Source organism: Anolis carolinensis, chromosome 2 (genome assembly GCF_035594765.1).
Source record: "Anolis carolinensis isolate JA03-04 chromosome 2, rAnoCar3.1.pri, whole genome shotgun sequence".
Taxonomy (NCBI): Eukaryota; Metazoa; Chordata; class Lepidosauria; order Squamata; family Dactyloidae; genus Anolis; species Anolis carolinensis.
This window is the reverse complement of record NC_085842.1, coordinates 187,251,297-187,271,660: the sequence shown is the minus strand read 5'-3', so window position 1 is coordinate 187,271,660 and position 20,364 is coordinate 187,251,297. Positions and strand designations below refer to the sequence as shown.

Sequence of the window (20,364 nt, the reverse complement as noted above, 5' to 3'; positions counted from 1 at the left end):
TCCTTACTGGGCCTTTAAGTTCTTTTGTCTCTAGCTTGCCTTTTAAGTTAGCCATCTTTGATTTTTTAATTTGATAATATAATTGTTTTATTCTTCTTTTTGTCCCCCACTTACTTTTCCCTGCCTCTGTTTATATACGTTTATTTCTTGTATGGTTTTTATTTACACATCCTCCCTCTATTTACTCTTTCCAGATTACTCTAGTGGTGGCGGGAGTGGGGTTGCTATTCTCTTATTAAATGCTTTTATTATTGTTAATTTATATGTTTATTTATTAGTTAGTGTTGCTATTATTTATTTGATTTATTGTAATTTAATTTGATTAATAATTCCCTAGTTGCTCCAAGTGCAAGCTAGTTAATGATTGTCTACTGAGAATTAATCTATAGTTACTTAGAGGTTAATTCTGAAGGTTCTCATTTTTCCTTTCCTAATTCATCTCTTACCATCCCTTTTCCAATGTCTTTTCATTCTGCGTCGCCTCCTCGTTTCCTTCACTCCTCTAGTCCGAATAATCCACCGTTAGCCTGCTCCGGATCTCCTTCTCCTTCTCCGCTTCGCTCCGTTTCTCGCAGACCACTCATACAGTAGTTTCCTCTCTGGGTCGTTTATTTTCTATGATTTTACTCCGCCAGGTCCGCTCCCCGTATGTTTCCCCCCGGGTATTTCCTGTACCCTCTTCCTGGTAAAATATTGTTCCTCTCTGTTCTGAGCTTTCTATGGCTAGTGTCACTATCTTTTCCCTCCGGGCTGAGGCAGCGTGGGTGGGTGACTATCACACAACCCTCCCTCGCTGGCAGCTTGCAACCGACGCTAGTCCACAGAGCTCATTCACCACGGCTTTTCCACACAAAGAGGGAAAAAGAGCTCGCTCTTGCTCGGAAAGAAGAGAGAGCCTTCCCACCGTACCTCTCTCCTCTCCTCCGCCGAGCCCGTCCTTCCTCCCTTACCGGGTATTGTTGCAATGGTTATCTGCTTCCAGCCGCCTTCTGATGTTTGCTAGATGGTGTCTCCTTTCAATCCGTTCCTTTTAGCGTTTGGATTAGTCAGTTCTTTTCAGTTTGTCTCTTTACTCCCTTTTACCTTTATATTTCCAATTTCTGTCTATTATATTTAATATCTCTCACGTCTGTCTTCTATGAGCCCATTAGAGGAATGCCACGGAGTCAAAAAGAAGAATTCCCCTTGGAGACTTACGTTCTCCGTTGCTGGGTTCCCTCAGCGTTCTTGTTATTGTTTCTTAAGTTCTGCAGTGAGTAATGGTGGTAGTCCTTGCAGTGTTTCCACCGCTTCCCGGTGCACGGTCCGCCAACCTCGGTTTCTCCGGACCCTCTCGCCCCTCCTCCTTGAGGGAAGAGTGGGCTTTGGGGTCTTCGGAGTACTCAGAGGTCTTGCGTCTCCACCCAACTCACTCCGCGGGTAGAGAGGGAGCAAAAATGCTCTACCAGACCTTCGCACTCGGTGGCTTGCTGAGAGCACTCAGCAGGTCCGTCCTACCGCCATCTTGCCTCACCGGAGGGGGCAACAAAACATTTGGATATGAAGACTATTTTTGCTTGGGATTTTCAAAAAGTGGTTTTGTAAAAAAAAAACAACCAAAACCACAAAAAATTAGGGATGTACGGTCCGGGAATTCCAAGAACCACATAGAATTATATATAGCCAGGGACCCCACTTATGATTTGAACCCATCCCTTCCTGATAATGTCAATGTTCGATTATTTTGTTGCTGTTTCTAAAAATCATTCTGGATGAGATTATGACATGTTTTCCAATTATTTTTAACTTTCATGTGAACGTTTTTCAGCACATTTTTCATTTGTGCAATTTGTTTTGCATTTTGTGCATATACAACTTATCTTTGTTTAGAAATGTGGTTTCTAAAATTTCACAAAGCACTCCCAAAATTCAATAAAGAAAAAAAAAACTCCTCAAAAGCATCTAGGCCAGTGGTTCCCAAACTTATTTGGCCTACCGCCCCCTTTCCAGAAAAAATGTTACTCAGCGCCTCTTGGAAAGGGGGGCCTGGCTTAGTGGGCGTGCCTCCTGCTCAAGAGGGTGGGGCTGAGCCTCTCTCCTAGTCCAATATGTAGGGCTGGGAGGGGGCAGGGCCACAAATGGGAAGCCAGGACTGGGAAGAGTTACGAGCTCTGAGGCAGGGCTGAGCTTCTATCCCTGTCCTGCAGCACCTGCCAGGATACAGGAGGCGGGGCTAGAGGAGCGGGCGGGGCCTCTTCCTGTGCCTGATGGGGCTGAACCTCTATACCCGACCCTGTCTTCTAACAAGTGCCTCAGGGGAGGTATATAGAGGCTCAACCCTGTCTCGCACTCTTGGGAAGAGGCCCCACCCCTGCCCCCGCCCCCACTCCCGCCCTGCCCTTTAGTCCTAAAAGGCCTCTTAGGAGAAATAAAGAGGCTCAGCCCTGTTTCAGGCTCTTGGAAGGAAGCCCTGCCCTCTTCTTTAGCTCTGCCCTCTATATCCCAACAAGCACCTCAGGAGAGGTATAGATTCTCAGCCCTGTCTCGGGCTCTTGGGAAGAAGCCACGCCCACTTTTCTAGCTCCGCTCTGTGTCCTAGCAGGCGCCTCAGGTGCTCAACCCTGTCTCTGGCACTTGGGAAGAGGCCCTGTCCTTCCCCTGGCCCCGCCCCCCATGTCCTAATAGGTACCATCACTGCCCCCCCTGGATTGCTGCAGCGCCCACCTGGGGGCGGTAGCGTTCACTTTGGGAATCACTGATCTAGGCACATTAAGGCACAATTTTCAAGCTGACTATTTGTGAAGATGTTTTGTTTCTCTTTTTCTTGATATGTAATTTCTATAGCAGCCATGACTTTCATGTGCAGTCCTATCTCATCTGCTTCCATATTCCTTTTCAGAGATTCCACAGCAGGTTGTTTGGGAACCAGTGCCAATGATGAAGGTTGGCAGAGTCTATAACCTTACATGCCGAGTTGCTGATGTTGCCCCCCTTCGCAACCTCACTGTGACCCTGCTCAAAGGGAAGGAGAAACTACATGTGGAGACCTTTGAGGATCACAATGCTCCCGAAGCCAGGGAGGTTGTGGTGACCCACTCCATAACTGCTCAGGAGAAGGACCACCATGTAGAAGTCGGCTGCCACACAGCTCTGGATCTGAGGCCTGAAGGTCCACTCTTTGAGAAGGCTTCCCTCAGCAAGGTCTTAGAAGTCTATGGTGAGTGACCAACTTGTTATCATGTCCTTTAACTGTTGGTAAAAATCAAGTCTGAAATACAGTATTGCAGAAAGTGATTCATAACCTACAGTTACAGATCTGTAAGAAGTCTGTATTTACTAATTCTACAGCATATCTTTACAACCATAAAAGCCACCCACTGGATTAGGCAAAGGAGATGCATTCAGCTTTCAATCAATGCACAGAGGGGGATGCCTCCACTCCTCTGTGTGTGTGTGTGTGTGTGTGTGTGTGTGTGTGTGTGTGTGTAAACTTCTTCCCCCTTGATCCTTTCGTTGCTGGCTGCTACTTCCTGGCGGATGTCAGGTGGTGCAATGCCAGTACAATTTCTCCAGTGGTGTGGAGCATAGACATCCTGTGATGATGTGTCATGTGTCATTAAGAGCCACATCCACTGTTTTAGTGTGGTGAGATGTATTCCACACTGGGCATGCATATTCAGCAGCAGAGTAGAGAAGCCTTCCAGCAGGATCGTGACACATCCGGTCATCCCCTGGGCAATGTGTAATTCTCTCACAACTAGAAGCGATTTGCAACATCCATGTGACAAGGCTCTTAGAATGAAAGACTTCTGAGTGCAGGAATTCATGTTGAGTTGGAAAAATGAAGAAAATTTCATACATAATTGCACTCGATTACCCTCAAGCCTTCCTCATCCCAGTCACTTCATTTGGGGTGAAAGAGATGCATTTTGTTGCGGCTAATGTTGAACAGTTCCAAGGAAGAATTACTCAAATATCTAACTTCATATTCTAATCCAGCTTCTCCCCACTACTATGTCAGGGTATGCATTTAGGATTACAAGGATGTGCCTTAAGACGAGATAGAGGCCATGGGCCCATCTAGGCCAGTATTGCCAACTTTGACTTGAAAGCACCTGCAATGAGCAGGTGCTATTTTTTCATTTTTCTTAATTGACGGGTGCTCACCCCCACCATGGGCTGGCCTCGAACTCATGACCTCATGGTCAGAGTGATTTATTGCAGCAGGCTGCTCACCAGCCTGCGCCACAGCCCAGTATTTGCTTGTGGACTCCCATCTAATTGTTATCAATATATTATCAGATATTTATGATCATTGCAATTGTGCTGCAATTGTGACTAGGTAGTACAACTGAAAGCAGAACAGTCAAGGATCCGTAACTCCAGGTTATGAATGTGTAACTGCAATATTCACCTTTCTCTCCAAATTGGTGCTTAAAGCAGAGTCCCCAAGTTCCAGCCTGTTGACATTTTTCATGTATCTCTTTGGGAGGCTGGAGAATTGTATTTCTTTCCAATGCCTATGCCTGATTCGGTGTGACAGGGACACAGGACATTCCCTTAAAGCTGTTTGTCTGAAGCTGGCCCTGCAGCTGGCTCAGTGATGGCACTCATGATGTCACCAGTTAGTACTAGCACAGATGCTCCCTTGCTCATGATCATCTGGTACTTGTTTTGTTTATAAATGTAACCCATCCTGAAATGAAAGAGAAGGGAGGCAACAGATTTGCTTTCATATCCTTTCTTTACCTTTCATCAGCCTTTTTGACTAAGTTGGCAGGCCAGCATTGAAGCCTGGGAATAAGCTTCATTAAGGCCACATGTAAGCACTGTGCTTAAATAGGAGAGATAGTAACTATAGGCCCTCCAAATTTTCACAAAAGAAACCAGGTCACATATGACCCAGTAACATCACAGTGTAATTAAAATGGCATAGGTTATTCATGTGAAATAATACATAAGCTAGGAGAGACTGCAGCAGTTTTGCCTTTCCCTGAGCCTACTGGGAAGATAAGCCTCCTCTCTTTTCCTGTCTTCTTATTATTTCCCCTCTCTCCTCTCTCTGCCCCTCCTCCTCTCCTAATGGAAAACCATTGGTAGGTAATGGTTTTCCCCTGATATTTAGTTGTGTCCGACTCTGGGGGTTGGTGATCATCTCCAAGCCAAAGAGCTGGCGTTGTCCGTAAACACCTGGAGGTCATGAGGCCAGCATGACTGCATGGAGCGCCGTTACCTTCCTGTTGGAGCAGTACCTATTGATTTGCATGTTTTCGAACTGCTAGGTTGGCAGAAAGTGGGGCTAACAGCGGGCGCTCACTCCTCAGATTCGAACCTGCGACCTTTTGGACCAGCTCAGTGCTTTAACACGCTGCGCCACTTGGGGCCCTAGGGCTCCCCATTATCAAGGTTTATTAAAGAATACAAGATGAGCCAAGACCATATTTCCTTATGAGGAAAACTAAAGCCTTGAGTCTTTCAAAGATCTGGTTCACAAAAGAGAATTGCAACACACAGCTGGAGTAATAATGAACACAAGCCAACGTCAAGTCCAATTAATGCAGAAAAGCTTACTACTAGTTAGCCAGTTCCAGGAGCAATAAGAAACAAATGCCAAAGTCCAATAGTTAGATGCCAGGTTCACCTATCAGAGTTCTTAGAATAACAGTCAAGAATTCAAAACTGAAATCAGAGTTTTGAAGTCAAACTAGACAATCAAAGGTCAAATTGAAGTCTTAAGTTCATAAATCAATGCCAGATAGTTCAGAATTCAGTCAAGGATTCAGATACAACTGAGCCCAAAACAGGATTAAACAGAATCCAGAATTCTAATCTAGGGACAGCAGAAGCAAGATCCAAGACAAGGTACGACATTATCGACATTATCGTCTAACAAAGAGCTATCTCTTCCAGACCCCTTTGTCTCAAGAGATCTCAGCTGTTGACCATTTCAACAAGCTTTCACATATGCGAAAAACCTGTGGTGCTTTCTTTGAGGAGGAGATTAACCCCTTCCAAACTTGCTCCAACCATGTGAAGAGTCCTGCTCTGCTTGAGACCTACCCCCAGCAGCAACCAAGCTAAGCCAGACAACTCTGCTCTCTTCTTCTCCTCTCTCCTAAGCTTTCCTTTCCTCTTCTTTCTCCTCACTTTTTGCTCCCCCTTCCTTTCTCTGCTGCTTAGTTAATTTTTGTACTTTTAATTTAGTTTGCAGCAATTGAAAAAATTTCAGGAAAAGTCTGGAAAAAAGAAAACTGTGGGATGAGAGGATCAATCTGAGACAGTTGAAGATTCTGCAACTTCTGCCACCTTAAGGATTTATTTCTCTTTGGGAGCAATCGTTTGGGGCCTCATGCCAGTGGTCTTTTCTATTGGATGGAAAAAGAGCCTAGCACCTGATAAGAATGGTTTGAGGCCATGACGTTCTACTATTGTCTGACCACCTTATCACATTGAGAAATTTCCCAGTCATAGGACACTTCAGCCTCTTTTCAAACATGGAGAGGCACAGGGCTCTTCACATGAGTTACACTACTTCCGGCTGTCATGCATAGCCCTCCATGGTTGAAAAGAGGCAGAGGTGTCCTGAAAGGAGGGAACTCGGGCAATCGACCTCATCACATTGAGAAATTGTAGGACACTTCAGCCTCTTTTCAAGCATGGAGAGGCATAGAGATCATCACATGTTCCAAGGTTGAAAAGAGGCAGAAATGTCCTGAAAGGAAGAAATTCTGAACACAGGCCAGCAATTGTGTTCAGAGCTCTTCTTATCGCACTTTACTCCCATGTTTACAATGGAAAAACACGTGATATGAGAACATCAAAAGTGTCCCATCCTGTTTCATTGCCCAACCATCATCTGTCTGTTGTATCCTATGGGGTTTGATGCAGAGCTATATGATCCCATGGGAATAAATGGTTTTAACCTGGATCGCAGTCTCATGCATCCTACGGAGTTCGATGCAGAACAATAGGATCCTGTGGAAATAAGTGGTTTTAAACTGGTGTCAATCTTCTTTAATTTAAGGGTTGGGCAGGCCAAGGGATCTCTTGGTTTTCAGATATTGTTATATCTCCTGATTAAAAAAAGTAATACTGACCTTGTGATGAATGTATTTCCACGTGTGTGTGAAAGTGGTGAAAGGCCATCAATGGAGATCGACAGTGCAAGCAAAGGATCTCCAGTCTCAAAAAGCTGGATCACTTACAAATAAGATACTTATTCTGAAGAAAAAGTCATAGCTTCAGCTGACTGGATTTAAGGGTTTGTCAGTGAATTATAGGCCCACATAGCAAAGACCTCATTCTTAACAAGAAAGATATGTGGTTCCCATTACCCTTTCCTTCAGCCCCACTATTCCAGTTCTATGCTCAGGAAAAGGGATGCTAGGGCCAGTGCACTTGCTGGAAATATGTAATTGTTCTAATCCCATTAGTTGGAGTCTATTAATAACTCTGTGACAAAGAGGCTGCTTATTCCCTTCTATTTCTCTCTTTCTCTCTCTAAGGCACAGTGCGTTAATGATACTCGGATGGCTGGTTGACTCACACAACCTTTGTTCTGGTATCCAGAGACAAGCTGTCCACAACCTTACCTGTGCATTTAGAAAATACTTCAAATGCATCTGGAGTTGAATGGGAAAATAAAATAATATCTCCCCAAGGTAGATAGAAAGAGATAGAAACACAGATGTATGTTTGGAGATACAGAGAGATTGGGGGGGTGGGGGGAGGAAGAGACATCTTTATTTGTCACCTTTTTCTAACAAAGTTCAAGGTGACTTCAAGAAATAATCATGCCACCAGCGGAAAACACATCCAGCCTTCCCAAAACATAAGCTGAGAAGAACAGGCAAGGCAGCCCTAAGAGCAAAGCTGAGAATGAAATATATCATGATTTATTTGTCACCTTTTCCTCAAAAACCCAATGCAACTTCCAGAAATAAACGTGTGACACAATTAACTCACGTCAAATTCTACCAAAATGTGCAGAGACGTGCAGAGGAGGCAGCCATAAGAACTGAGTGGGAAATGAATGGGTGGTGTTCTAAATGCCTGCTCTACATTTAGGCACAAGCAGAGTGTGAGTAGAGGGTGGCGCGCAATAAATATGCATCCCATTGACAGCAAGGCAGGGTGAATGGACAGCATTGCAGGCAGCATTTGAATTTGCGCCTTCTGTTTACAGTCTAAAAAAAGGAGATCCATGTATGCAAAATGAATGGATAGATGAGAGTGCATCTACACTATAGAATGAATGTAGTATGACACCACTTTATAACAATGCTATGGAATCCTATGAAATCCTGAGAGTTGTAATTTGGTGAGGTATTAGCTCTCTTTGGCAAATTACAACTTCCATTATTACATATCATTGAGCCATTGCAATTAAAGTGATATCAAGCTTCATTAATTCTGCAATGTATATGCACCCTGGATTGATGGGGTTTGGTAAACAGGCAGGCAGGAAGGTGGACATTCCTTTGGTGGATTCTATTTCTCCCCATATTAGCCTCACAACAACCTTGTGAGGTAGGCCGCTCAGTCAGAGAAGAAATACTGACCAAGGGTGCAACCACACTGAATGAATGCAGTTTGATACCATTTTAACTGTCATGGCTCAGTGCTATAGAATCTAGGAGTGTATAGTTTGTTGAGCCACTAGCTGTTACACCTCAGACCTGCACATACTTATCCAGCAAAACAGAAGGTTGAGAGGAGACATAATAGCCATGTATAAATATGTGAAAGGAAGAGGGAGCAGGCTTGTTTTCTGCTACCATGGAAAGTAGGACAGTGGAGCAATGGGTTCAAATTACAGGAAAGATTTCACCTGAACACTAGGAAGGACTTCCTGACTGTATGATCTGTTCAGCAGTTCAACTCTCTGCCTTAGAGTGTGGTGGAAGCTCCTTCCTTGGAGGCTGGATGGCCATCTGTCAGGGGTACTTTGATTGTGCTTTTCCTGCATGGCAGGGAGTTGGACCAATTCTATGATTCTATACATTGTCGGGTACAGACCTCATGGATAAGTTGAGAACAGATGTGGAGGCCAAAATTAGGAATTTGGGGGGTGACCTGTGGATAAATCAATGGCTGTTCCATGGACAGGGGAAAACACCAATGTTACTACAGGGAGCCAGCCTTTTTTGGGCACCACATATTCAAAAAGGCATCACAGCAAGGAAAGGGGGAGGCTGTCAGAGCTTCTCTGGTTCCCATGGCACAGGCTAAGCTCTCACCTTTCACCCTCTTCTCAGAAAATGGGACAGACACTTTTTTGGTAAGTTGTTACAATCCTTGACTCATGGTTGACCCAGGCTTTGCAGGGGTGATCTTTTTATTGAAAGTTCTAGACTTATACATGAGGATATACATTAAGTCCCATATTTATACTTTTATTAGTGATTTGTATATTTTTCAATTTGTATTGTTTTTAAATATGTTATTGATTACAGTACCTAGAGTCCCACTATTCGAAGGTAAAGGTAAAGGTTTTCTCCTGACATTAAGTCCGGTTGTATCTGACTGGGGGTTGGTGCTCATCTCCATTTCTAAGCCTAAGAGCCGGCATTGTCCGTAGACACCTCCAAGGTCATGTGGCTGGCATGACTGCATAGAACGCTATTACCTTCCTGCCGGAGTGGTACCTATTGATCTACTCACATTTGCATGTTTTCGAACTGCTAGGTTGGCAGAAGCTGGGGCTAACAGCGGGAGCTCACCTCGCTCTCCAGATTCGAACCTCCGACCTTTTGATTGCAAGTTCAGCAGCTCAGTGGTTTAACCCACTGTGCCACTGGCTCTCTTGGAAGAAAGTGGGATATAAATTAAATAAACACATAAAGTGTATCTTTTCTATTTTCCTTTATTGGGCTTCTACCTCCATCTTCCCCAACACAAATGTCTGGGAGTTGTAGTCCAAAAAGTGAACTAATCCAGGAGGTGGCTCTCAGTACATTAACAATCAAATTTCTCTCTTATAGATTTCCGAGCGGAACCTCAGATTCATACCCTGCACTTCCTGGAAGTCAACAGCACCATAATAGTACAATGTGATGTTGTTGGGGTTTTCCCAGCTGAAGAGGCCCTTTTTGAAATGACCTTTGCAGAGGAGAGGCTGAAATTCAGCACTAGTGTGCTGGGTGATACAGTGAAAGCTCAAGTTCCAATCTCATCCTTATCAACAGGAAACCATAAATTTTGCTGCACAGTGTCTCTGGGATCAGAGACCAAATCTGTGGTAGAAACAGTACATGTTTACAGTAAGTAGCTGCTGAAATTTCAAGAAAAGTGTGCTTTTATATAAAAAAATGGCCTTCTCATAGCTGTATTGCACTTGTATGATTTTTAATTGATGGACGGGGAAAAATAAATAATCAATGGAGACTAGGATGAGGAACAATGGCTACAAATTACAGGAAAGGAGATTCCACCTGAACATTAGGAAGAACCTCCTCACTGTGAGAGCTGTTCAGCAATGGCCCCTAAATGTGGTGGAAGCTTCTTCTTTGGAGGCTTTTAAACAGAGGCTGGACTGTCAGAGGTGCTTTGAATGTGATTTTTCTGCTTCTTGGCAAGGGGTTGGACTGGGTGGCCCATGAGGTTTCTTCCAACTCTTATGATTCTGTGATACAACCATAGCTTTTCCATATGGCTCTAGATATATGTTCTGTGAGTGGATACAGGAATAACCTCCTTTATGCCAACAGGTTTTCTTGAGCCTTCTCTAGAGGTTTATCCATCTCAGACCCTTGTAAACAACCCAGTGACCTTTGTCTGCAATACTTCAGCCACTCAGCCCCTCAGCATTTCTCTTCAGAGCCAAAATGCCTTTGGAAAAAACTTGGCTACCAGTAAGCATCTCCCTCTGCAGTTCACCCTGATTGCTCAGAAAGAAGACAATGGAAAGGAATTTGTTTGTGAAGCCGAACTCATAATTGGTGGAGACATCATCATTAAGCGTACATCTACCAACCTTACTGTCTTCTGTGAGTACACAGAACCTTTTTTCTGGCAACACCATTTACTATTGTAAATATATTTATATCATATAAGAATAGTGTGTGGTACTCCACACCTAAATCCTTCAAGTAGCAAGATACTGCCTTTTTAACAGCCCAACAACCAATAAGCAAAGTACCAATTAGGATGATACACAGTACTTAAATAAAAAATGAATAAGACCGGGAATAATCTAGTGCAATATAGCAAAACACCACAATTATGATATGTTCTAATTACCAAGGTTAATTGTACAATCAGTGTTTAATATGCAAATTGATGAACTATATATAGTTACTGTATGTGTGTGTATTTTCTTCATTTAAGGGAAATTGAAAAACAGGGGGAAAGGATTAACAGGTTCATCTCATTGCCAGCTAACACCATAGGGGTAGTAGCATGACCTGGTTTCCTGAATTTCCAGAAGGCTCTCAGCTCTGAAAGACGTCTCTTGAAAGGATAGGCTGTAGAGCAGTGGTTCTCAGCCTGGGGTTCTCAGATGTTTTTGGCCTTCAACTCCCAGAAATCCTAACAGCTGGTAAACTGGCTGGGATTTATAGCCAAAAACATCTGGGGACCCCAGGTTGAGAACCACTGCTGTAGTTGGTTAGACATGGCACCATAATAGGGTCTTAGTGAAGGCAAAGAATGGCACTTGGCTGTATCTGGGGGGTTTCGTTGAAATGTAATAAATAGGACTATGCATGTGTGTGTTGAAAGTGCATACCAGAAGAGAACTGTCCACTATTTCTGTGATTGATTTCAAGGCTAGTTCTTTTATGGGGTTGAATAAAGCAGGGAGGGGCAGCGGTGTTTCCTGAGTCCTAAGTGGTTCCCAAATACTAGTCCTCCAGATGCTTTGGACTTCGTCTCCAGAACTCCTGGCTATTAGTCAGGTTGGTTGGGGCTTTTTGGAATTGAAGTTCAAAACACCTGGATGACCAAAACTGTTCATCTAATTAAAATATACATTCTAAAATAGATGACTGTCTTCAGGAATGGCAGAAGATACTATCTTGTTCTCACCCTTGGTCAGCTTCCTTTTTCCTTCCATTTTCCCCAACATCATGATCTTTTCCAAGCTTTACTGTCTTCTCATGATGTGCCTCTAATATTCTTCCCTCCAGAGTGCAGCCGGGCATTATTCCTGGATGATGTACTGGTTGGATCTTTTTGCGGTCCAAGGCATTCTTAGGATTTTCTTCCAGCACCAAAGTTCAAAAGTATCTTCGTTCAGCCTTCCTTATGGTCCAGATCTCACAACCATAAGTTACTATGGGGAATACCATTGCTTTGACTATGCGGACCTTCGTTGCCAGTGTGGTGTCTTTGTACTATTTTGTCAAGGTTGGTCATTGCTCTCCTCCCAAGAAGTAAACGTCTTCTGATTTCCTGGCTGAAGTCTGCATCTGCAGTGATCTTCACGCCTAGAAATATAAAGTCTGTCACTGCCTCCATGTTCTTCTATTTGCCAGTTATCAATAGGTGTAGTTGCCATGATCTTGGTTCTCTTGACGTTTAACTGCAACCCAGCTTCTGCACTTTCTTCTTTCACCTTGGTGATAAGGCTCCTCAGCTCTTCCTCGCTTTCGGCCATCAGAGTGGTATCATACCTAAGGTTGTTAATGTTCCTTCCAGCAATTTTAACTCCAGCCTTGGAATCGTCAAGCCTCGCACGTCGCATGATGTGTTCTGCGTACAAGTTGAATAGTGAAAGTATGCAGCCCTGCTGTACTCCTTTCCCAATCTTGAACCAGTTTGTTGTTCGGTGATTTGTTCTTACTGTGGCTGCTTGTTCTTTATACAGATTTCTCAGGAGACAGACAAGGTGACTTTGTATCCCCATACCACCAAGAACATGCCATAGTTTATTATGATCCACACAGTCAAAGGCTTTAATAAAGCAGAAGTAGATATTTTTCTGAAACTCCCTGGCTTCCTCCATTATCCAGCGGATATTGGCAATTTGGTCTCTGGTTCCTCTTTTCTGAACCCAGCTTAAACATCTGGCAACTCTCACTCCATGTATTGCTAGAGTCTGCCTTGCAGGCTCTTGAGCATTACCTTGCTGGCATGGGAAATAAGTGCCACTGTACGGAAGTTTGAGCATTCTTTAGTGTTTCCCTTTTTTGGTATGGGGATATAAATTGATTTTTCCAATCTGATGGCCAATCTTGTGTTTTCAATTATTGCTGGCATATGGCATGCATCACCTTGACAGCATCATCTTCCAAGATTTTAAACAACTCAGCTGGGATCCCATAGTCTCCTGCTGCCTTGTTATTAGCAATGCTTCTTAAGGCCAATTCAACCTTAGGATGTCTTGTTCTAATTCATTCACCACACCGTCAAAGCTATATTATTATCCTTCCTATACAGATATTCTGTATATTCTCGCCACCTTTTCTTGATCTCTTCAGCTTCTGTTAGGTCCCTGCCATCTTTGTTTTTGATCATGCCCATTTTTGCCTGAAATTTGCCTCCGATGCATTGCTTGTTTAAAAATAGTTCTTTATCTCTTCTGGCTAGCTTCTGGAATTGTGCATTTAATTGGGCATATCTCTCCCTATTGCTGTTTCCTTTTGCCTTCCTTCTTTCTTGGGCTACTTCCAGTGTCTCAGCAGACAACCATCTTGCCTTGGTTTTCTTTTTCTTTCGGACATAGTTTGTTGCTGCCTCCTGAACAATGTTATGGACTTTTGTCCATAGTTAATACTTTAATAATACTTTATTTTATTCTGGGACTCTATTTATTTCAGGGACTCTAGTCCCTGAAATCTATTCTTCACTTCCACTGCATATTCATTGGGAATATTTGTGAGATCATATCTAATTGGTCTGTGTATTTTTCCAATGTCTTTAGTCTAATTCTAAATTTTGCAATAAGAAGTTCGTGATCTGAACTACAGTCAGCTCCAGGTCTTGTTTTCAATGACTGGATGGATGTCCGCCACCTTTGGCTGCAAAGGATGTAGTCAATCTGATTTCGATGTTGACCATCTGATGAAGTCCATGTATGTCGTCTTTTAGGTTGTTGGAAGAAAGTGTTTGTTATGCACATAGTTTCCTGGCAAAATTCTATCAGCCTACGACCTGCTTCGCTTGGTTGTCCCAGACCATGCTTGCCTGTGATCCCGGATATCATTTGACTGCCCACCTTAGCATTCCAATCTCCTGTAATGAGAATAATGTCTCTTTTTGGTGTGTTATCCAGTAGGTGCTGCAGATCTTCATAGAACTGATCTAATTCTGCTTCTTCAGCAGCTATGGTTGGGGCATATATTTGGATCACTGTGATGTTAAACGGCTTGCTTTGAACTCGAATTGAGATCATTCTATCATTTTTTTGGGTTGTATCCAATCACTGCTTTTGCAACTATTATTAACTATGAAGGCTACTCCATTTCTTCTGTGTTCTTCTTGTCCGCAGTAGTAGATCTGGTGGTCATCATTTGTGAAGGGGCCCATTCCAGTCCATTTCAGTTCACTGACTCCCAAAATGTCTATCTTTAATCTTGATATCTCACCAATAACCACATCCAGTTTGCCCTAGCGCATAGATCTTACATTCCAGGTTCCTATATTGTGTTGATCTTTAGAACATCGGATTTGTCGTTCACCTCCAACACCGTCGGCCGTTAGCCTTCCTTTCGGCTTTGAGCTAACATCTGAGGCTAGTTGGACTAGTCCTCTGCTCCTCCCCAGTAGCATTTTGACCATCTTCCAACCTGGGAGTCCTATCTTCCGATGATATACCGACATTTCTCTGGTTGTACTGATCCATGTAGTTTTCATGGCAAGAATACTAGGGTGGGTTGCCATTACCTTCCCTAGGGATCGTATTTATTTTGACCTCTCTGCCATGACCTTCCCGTCTTGGGTGGCCCTGCACAGTATAGCTCATTGCATCATCAAGGTGCTCAAGGCCCAGCACCATGTCAAGTTAACGATACTTTGCATGAGATCTGGCAGTGTAGACTCATATAATCCAGTTCAAAGCAGATATTCTGGGATCAGATCCTGGGATATAGGGCAGTACAGATCCAGCCTTGGTCTGAGCCTGATGGACTCTCTCCCTGGGATACGCTAACCCTAATATTTGAGTGGTTGGCTCAATCTGTGGATACAGCTGTATACATGCATAACATATGTATATATGTATAGCCAAAAGAAAACTGAGCTAAACTACACTGCACCAGACTAAACTAACACTGCTAAAGTGATGTTCTAGCACAACTCAATCAAACACTAACTAAAACGCAAAGAAAATTTGCCCTACATCACAAACGATAATGAAAAGATGAAAAAATAGTAAAAAAAACCCCATATTTTTCTACCAGATTTAATTAAATTCCATGCTACCAGAAATCATAACTACAGATTATTGCGGAAGTTTGTAGCTCTTGTTCGCTCACACCAAAGCTCTTTACCTGCTTGACCAGCAATTTTGTTGGGTTACCTCTACAAATTCTTGCGGCTACCAGTTTCCTCCCCACCTCAAGGTTGGTTTCCTCCAGGTCTTGTAGGACCACATCTCCATTAATAAAAAGTGTGCAGAACCTAAGAGCCTGTGGAAATAAAGGAGACAAACTCACTTCATTTGCAGCTTTGTGATTGTCAGGGAGAACCAAGAAAATGTGATTATATGCTGCTGTTCTGTCAAGGACTCTGGGAATTAGTGCCGGTGATTAAAAAGGAGGAGAGGGACGGGATATCAAAGAAAAGGAGCTCAGAGTATTGAATTCTGTTTTTGTTTCAAAGGTAGAGAATAGGGAACATAGAGACAGGAGGTGTTTTGGAGACCTGCTTCAGCAGCCAGTGGATGACATGATGGTGCTGGGCAGTGCTGGTCAAAGTATGGCCCGGGATACCACATGCAGCTCCCACCAAGACTGACATCATCATCATCATCATCAATAATATTATCACAGTATGCCAAGTTTTATTATCAGTTTTGTCCAAAAGCCTATTATCCAAGTAAAAAGGTAAAGATTTCCCCTCACTAATGAAACCACCATTGCGTGGTTTCTTTTCCGAAAAGGGATGAATTTAAATCTATAGGTCTCAAAAGTTATTTCTCTTTTCCCTCTCTTTATCTTACATTCTGCTGCTCCCTGGGATTGCCACATCTATACATATATAAGCAATGTTTCCTGGCTCTAGTCCCCCTCTTCCCACCAGCTCACCCTAACAATAAGCAGCCAGATTGGTTCTGAGTCCAATCATCCTCTCAACACAGTGCAAAAAGGATCTTTTCATCCCCTTTCCAACAGCGATCAAACCCTCAAACCCATAACAAGTATTTGGGACAAAGACAAAGACTTCACTTGTATAAGCCTCACTTGCTGTCAGGAGATGGGTGGAAAGGTTATCTTCCCTCTGTCCCAATTGGAAACTGAATGAATCTCCTTTGCCCAATTCAACTGCTGGCTCTTAAGGTGGACAGGGGTGGTATTTACATAGTCTTAAGACCTTAGAACACAGCAGGAATTGCCTTTCCAGTTTACTTACTTACTTACTACTTACTTAGGAAATCATAGTTTGAGGATAATGGTCCTCCAGGTGTAGTGTCTTGGTGGTGGATGCGTAGGTGGCTGTGGAGACCTATTAAAAGCACAGGAGGAAATAAAACAAAAAATCAACAAAGTCTCATGGTTTCAATATGCACAAATAAAGGAACAAAGATAAGAAGATAGGATTTAATGAAACGGAAAATTTTTGGGACAAAATCCTACAAAATGATAAGAAAGATATCACAAAAATATATAAGATTTTAGAATAGTCCATTGAAACAGAAGAAATCAAAAATTGCATGATAAAATGGGCAAGAAATTTTGGACACACAATAAAATTGGCAGAATGGGAGAAGATATGCAACAAAAAAAATAAGGTACACATATTCTACCTACCTCCAGGAGAAGTGGATGAAAATGTTCCATCACTGGTATATCATGCCAAAAAAATGGAATAATGTATAAAAATGCTCAAAATTTACGTTGGAAGTGTAAAAAACAAGAGGGAACATTCTATCATGCTTCGTGGACCTGTCCGGAAACCTGAAAATATTGGAGACAAATACATGAGGAAAGATAAAAAAATTAAATAAGACATTTCCGATGAAAGCAAAGTATTATCTTTTAGGACTAACTGAAAGCATAAAGGACTTGAACAAGAATGATGATATATTACTAACATATTACGACAGCGGCAAGAATGACCTTTGCAAAATATTGGAAATTGCAAGAAATACAATCAAAAGAACAATGGCTAGAAAAAAATAGATGGAATCTATCATATGGACAGATTGATCTTCCTATTAAAAGAAAGTAAAGGAAAAATACTTAAAATAAGATTGGAAGAAATATGAAGAATACAAGAAAACAAGCAAAGGGCTCAAAAATAATTAAGAGTTCCTGCGAACTCAAATATGGATATAAAGAACTTCTTTAAAAAGTTCCCCAGCTTTATTGTCCTCAATCTACCAAGACCATTTAGTGCTTTAAACATCAAAACTCCCATCTACTTCCATTTTTATCTCATTTGTCTGGCATTTTTGGCAGTCAATTTCTTGGTGAGCCCCAGTGGCAGAACTTTGCCCAGAGTATGTAGCATGTTTGAATTTTAAAGTGTGTGTGTATGTGTGTGTGTTTCTAGGGAGCTGATAACTAAAGTTGGGCCTATTATAATGGTTCACAACCTGGGGTCCCCAGATTTTTGGCCAACTCCCAGAAAACCTAACAGCTAGTAAACTGGCTGGGATTTCTGGGAGTTGTAGGCCAAAAACATCTGGTGATTCCAGGTTGAGAACCACTGAGTCTAGCTCATCACACATATCAAGACTGGGAGGGAATTGTTTTTCAAGCAAAAGAGGTGTGTTTGTTGTGGCAAGAGTTAAGACGTATTACTGTAATTCATGTTACATCTCTTGGCAGTACCAACTGCCTGACACCCTTTTTCTGCAATAGAGGCAACTAAGAAGGGTCGAGAATATCCTTTTCTACTCGAAATAACAGGAGTTCCAGCCATTCATTCATTCAATGCTGAGGCTCTACACTCTCCTCTAACAGAGCAACATATCTCTTTGCTCTTTCTTTAAATTAGGGTTTGAAGCCATGACCCCCTTCAGATGTTAGTAAACTGGAGCTGTAGCCAACATAGCCCATGGTGGGGAATACTGGGATCTGCTGTGCCACAACATCTGGCAGGTTGCATAATTTCCTTTGCTTTGAACCATGCAGGCTGGAGGATTTCTGCATATGTATCTCCAAAGATAATTTTCCAGGCTCTACTGATATGCTTCAACTTCTGCAGCGCAGACTGATACACATGGCAACTATTTGGAGGAAAAATCTTGGTTTAGGTTATGACTGTTTATGATACATGATCACAGCATTGTGGCAGGCTAATTATGGGCTCAAGGTTGTTTTCTGGTTCATCCCAGAGCATAGAATTTCTGTAAGTACAGGGAAGGCAGCAGGGATGTATATGTTTTCCCTTTTTAAGTGTCTTTCTGCTTGGACATTTTAGTCCCTTGGAGAAGAAACTAACCAAAACAAAACTCAAAGCAAAAAAAGTATAGCTAGCAAAGATACCTGGTGTGGTAACTAAGTCACACAATTTTCCTGATCACAATTTGGTCTAAAAGTCTAAAATATAACAACTCTTTAGACATTTTGTCAGTTTTAAACATGGGTAAGCAATTGTCCCAGGGGCATTTTCTCCCTGTGTCTCCCAGTGACATTTGGCATTTGATGTTACTTCTGGCCAATTTTTTATTTATTTTCTCTATTAGTTTGGGGAAGGCTTGAGGGCTCGAGGGCTTGAAAGGTAGGGAAACCAACCACTAGGTCCTAAGGTGGTTTGGATCAGTTCTGACAGTTTTAGGAGCAAAAACCATCCCAACCACATGTCCTATTATTCTTTGGGATCTGGGGGCTTTGGGGGAGCTTCTAGGAGTCCTAAGTGTTGGGATTCAACCCCACACTGCCCGTCTCTAATCCTGAATGAGGAACAAGTTAGCTTAGAATAGGCTGAGGGTTTCCTTCCCCCCGTGTCTCCTGTATTACAGTTGGAATGTATCTAATTTCTTTTCTTTGTTTCTACTCTCATTCCGATTGGTTGTGTGCAATGTGTGCTTTTCTATTGCAAGCTTTACTTCTGACTTTAGCTTTTTACATCTTAGTATGTAGTGAATGTGCTGTGTGCTTTGAGATCTCTCTCTGCATGTGTGTCAGAGAGATGTGGTATCAGAGAGATGTGGTGCCCCCCTCTCTTTGAAACCCTAGAAGAAATGGGGTTAGTTAGTGTAGCTCAGACCCAGTTATTATTTTACTATGAAGAAATGTAGTTATTATTTTTTGTAAATAAACCTTTTGTGATTTTAAAGATTGAACTCTGGATCTTTGCCTCCTAAGCTCGTTTAGGCAGATGGCACTTCATGCTCTGCTTGTTGTGAGCTAAATGCTCAACTATAAATATCCTGCTTTTTATATTTTGGATGCTCTGCTTTGTATTTTTGGATAGTTTTCCCTAACACACAAAAATCCTTGGAGCACACTTAACTCACCCCTACTTTAAAGATAATTGAACTTTGTTGCCTGAGTCAACCACTTCCCCCACATTATCGTCCATGGCTCAGTTACATGGAGTCCTGGGATTTGTAGTTTGGAGAGGCACCAGTACTATTGGACAGAAAAGGCTGAAATCATGTAAACTCTCAGGATTGCATAGTTGGCCACCAGTTCAAGGTGTGAAACTGCATTCATTCTACAGTGTAGATGCCTTCCCAGGCCCCTGCCCAAACATCTCACCTTACAGTCTGCAACTACTGCCCAAATATAGGCGGCAAGTGTTCTCCAACATTAAACCTCCCCCTTTATTTCTTACCTAAAGAGAGAAGAGCCTCAACCAATGTGTGTGTTCCCTCTGCACATTGCAGATGTGCCGGAAATGAATGGCTCAACTTGTCCCAGTGACTACACGTGGGTGGAAGGAACACGACAAAGTCTCCAGTGCATGGCTGAGGGGAACCCAGAGCCATCTGTGACTTGCATCAAAGACATCACTCGCAACATGCAAAGGGAGGAGCTGGTTAACCGCAGTCATGCTGGCATCTACAATTGCACAGCCATAAATGAGTTTGGCTCCAGCACGAAAGCAGTCACCATCCATGTGGAATGTAAGTGGCATTTCTATGTGGTTACATGTAAGGGAAGCAAGAAAGGATTGCCTGTTTGTTAATCTGAGTGACCTTTTCTTGGGATGGCAGCCCTGAAAGTACAGTAGTAGGACATGGAAATCCAGAAGGCAGAATGACATCAGCACCTTGGATAGCTACTCGTTCCAGCACAGGCTAGCATTTAAGATATATTGTACTCTTTTTTT

At 42.6% G+C, this 20,364-nt stretch overlaps 1 protein-coding gene across 3 annotated transcripts in view; it reads left to right on the top strand.

The window, feature by feature from the left end:
- The window catches only part of icam5 (intercellular adhesion molecule 5), a 58,818-nt gene that overhangs the window by 14,369 nt on the left and 24,085 nt on the right, over nucleotides 1-20,364 (top strand). For all 3 annotated transcript variants that reach the window (XM_062971322.1, XM_062971321.1, XM_062971323.1), the window contains exons 3-6: nucleotides 2,879-3,196; nucleotides 9,963-10,241; nucleotides 10,689-10,967; nucleotides 19,919-20,158. In XM_062971322.1, the coding sequence (XP_062827392.1) occupies nucleotides 2,879-3,196; nucleotides 9,963-10,241; nucleotides 10,689-10,967; nucleotides 19,919-20,158 (1,116 nt within the window). The remainder of the gene's footprint in view (nucleotides 1-2,878; nucleotides 3,197-9,962; nucleotides 10,242-10,688; nucleotides 10,968-19,918; nucleotides 20,159-20,364) is intronic.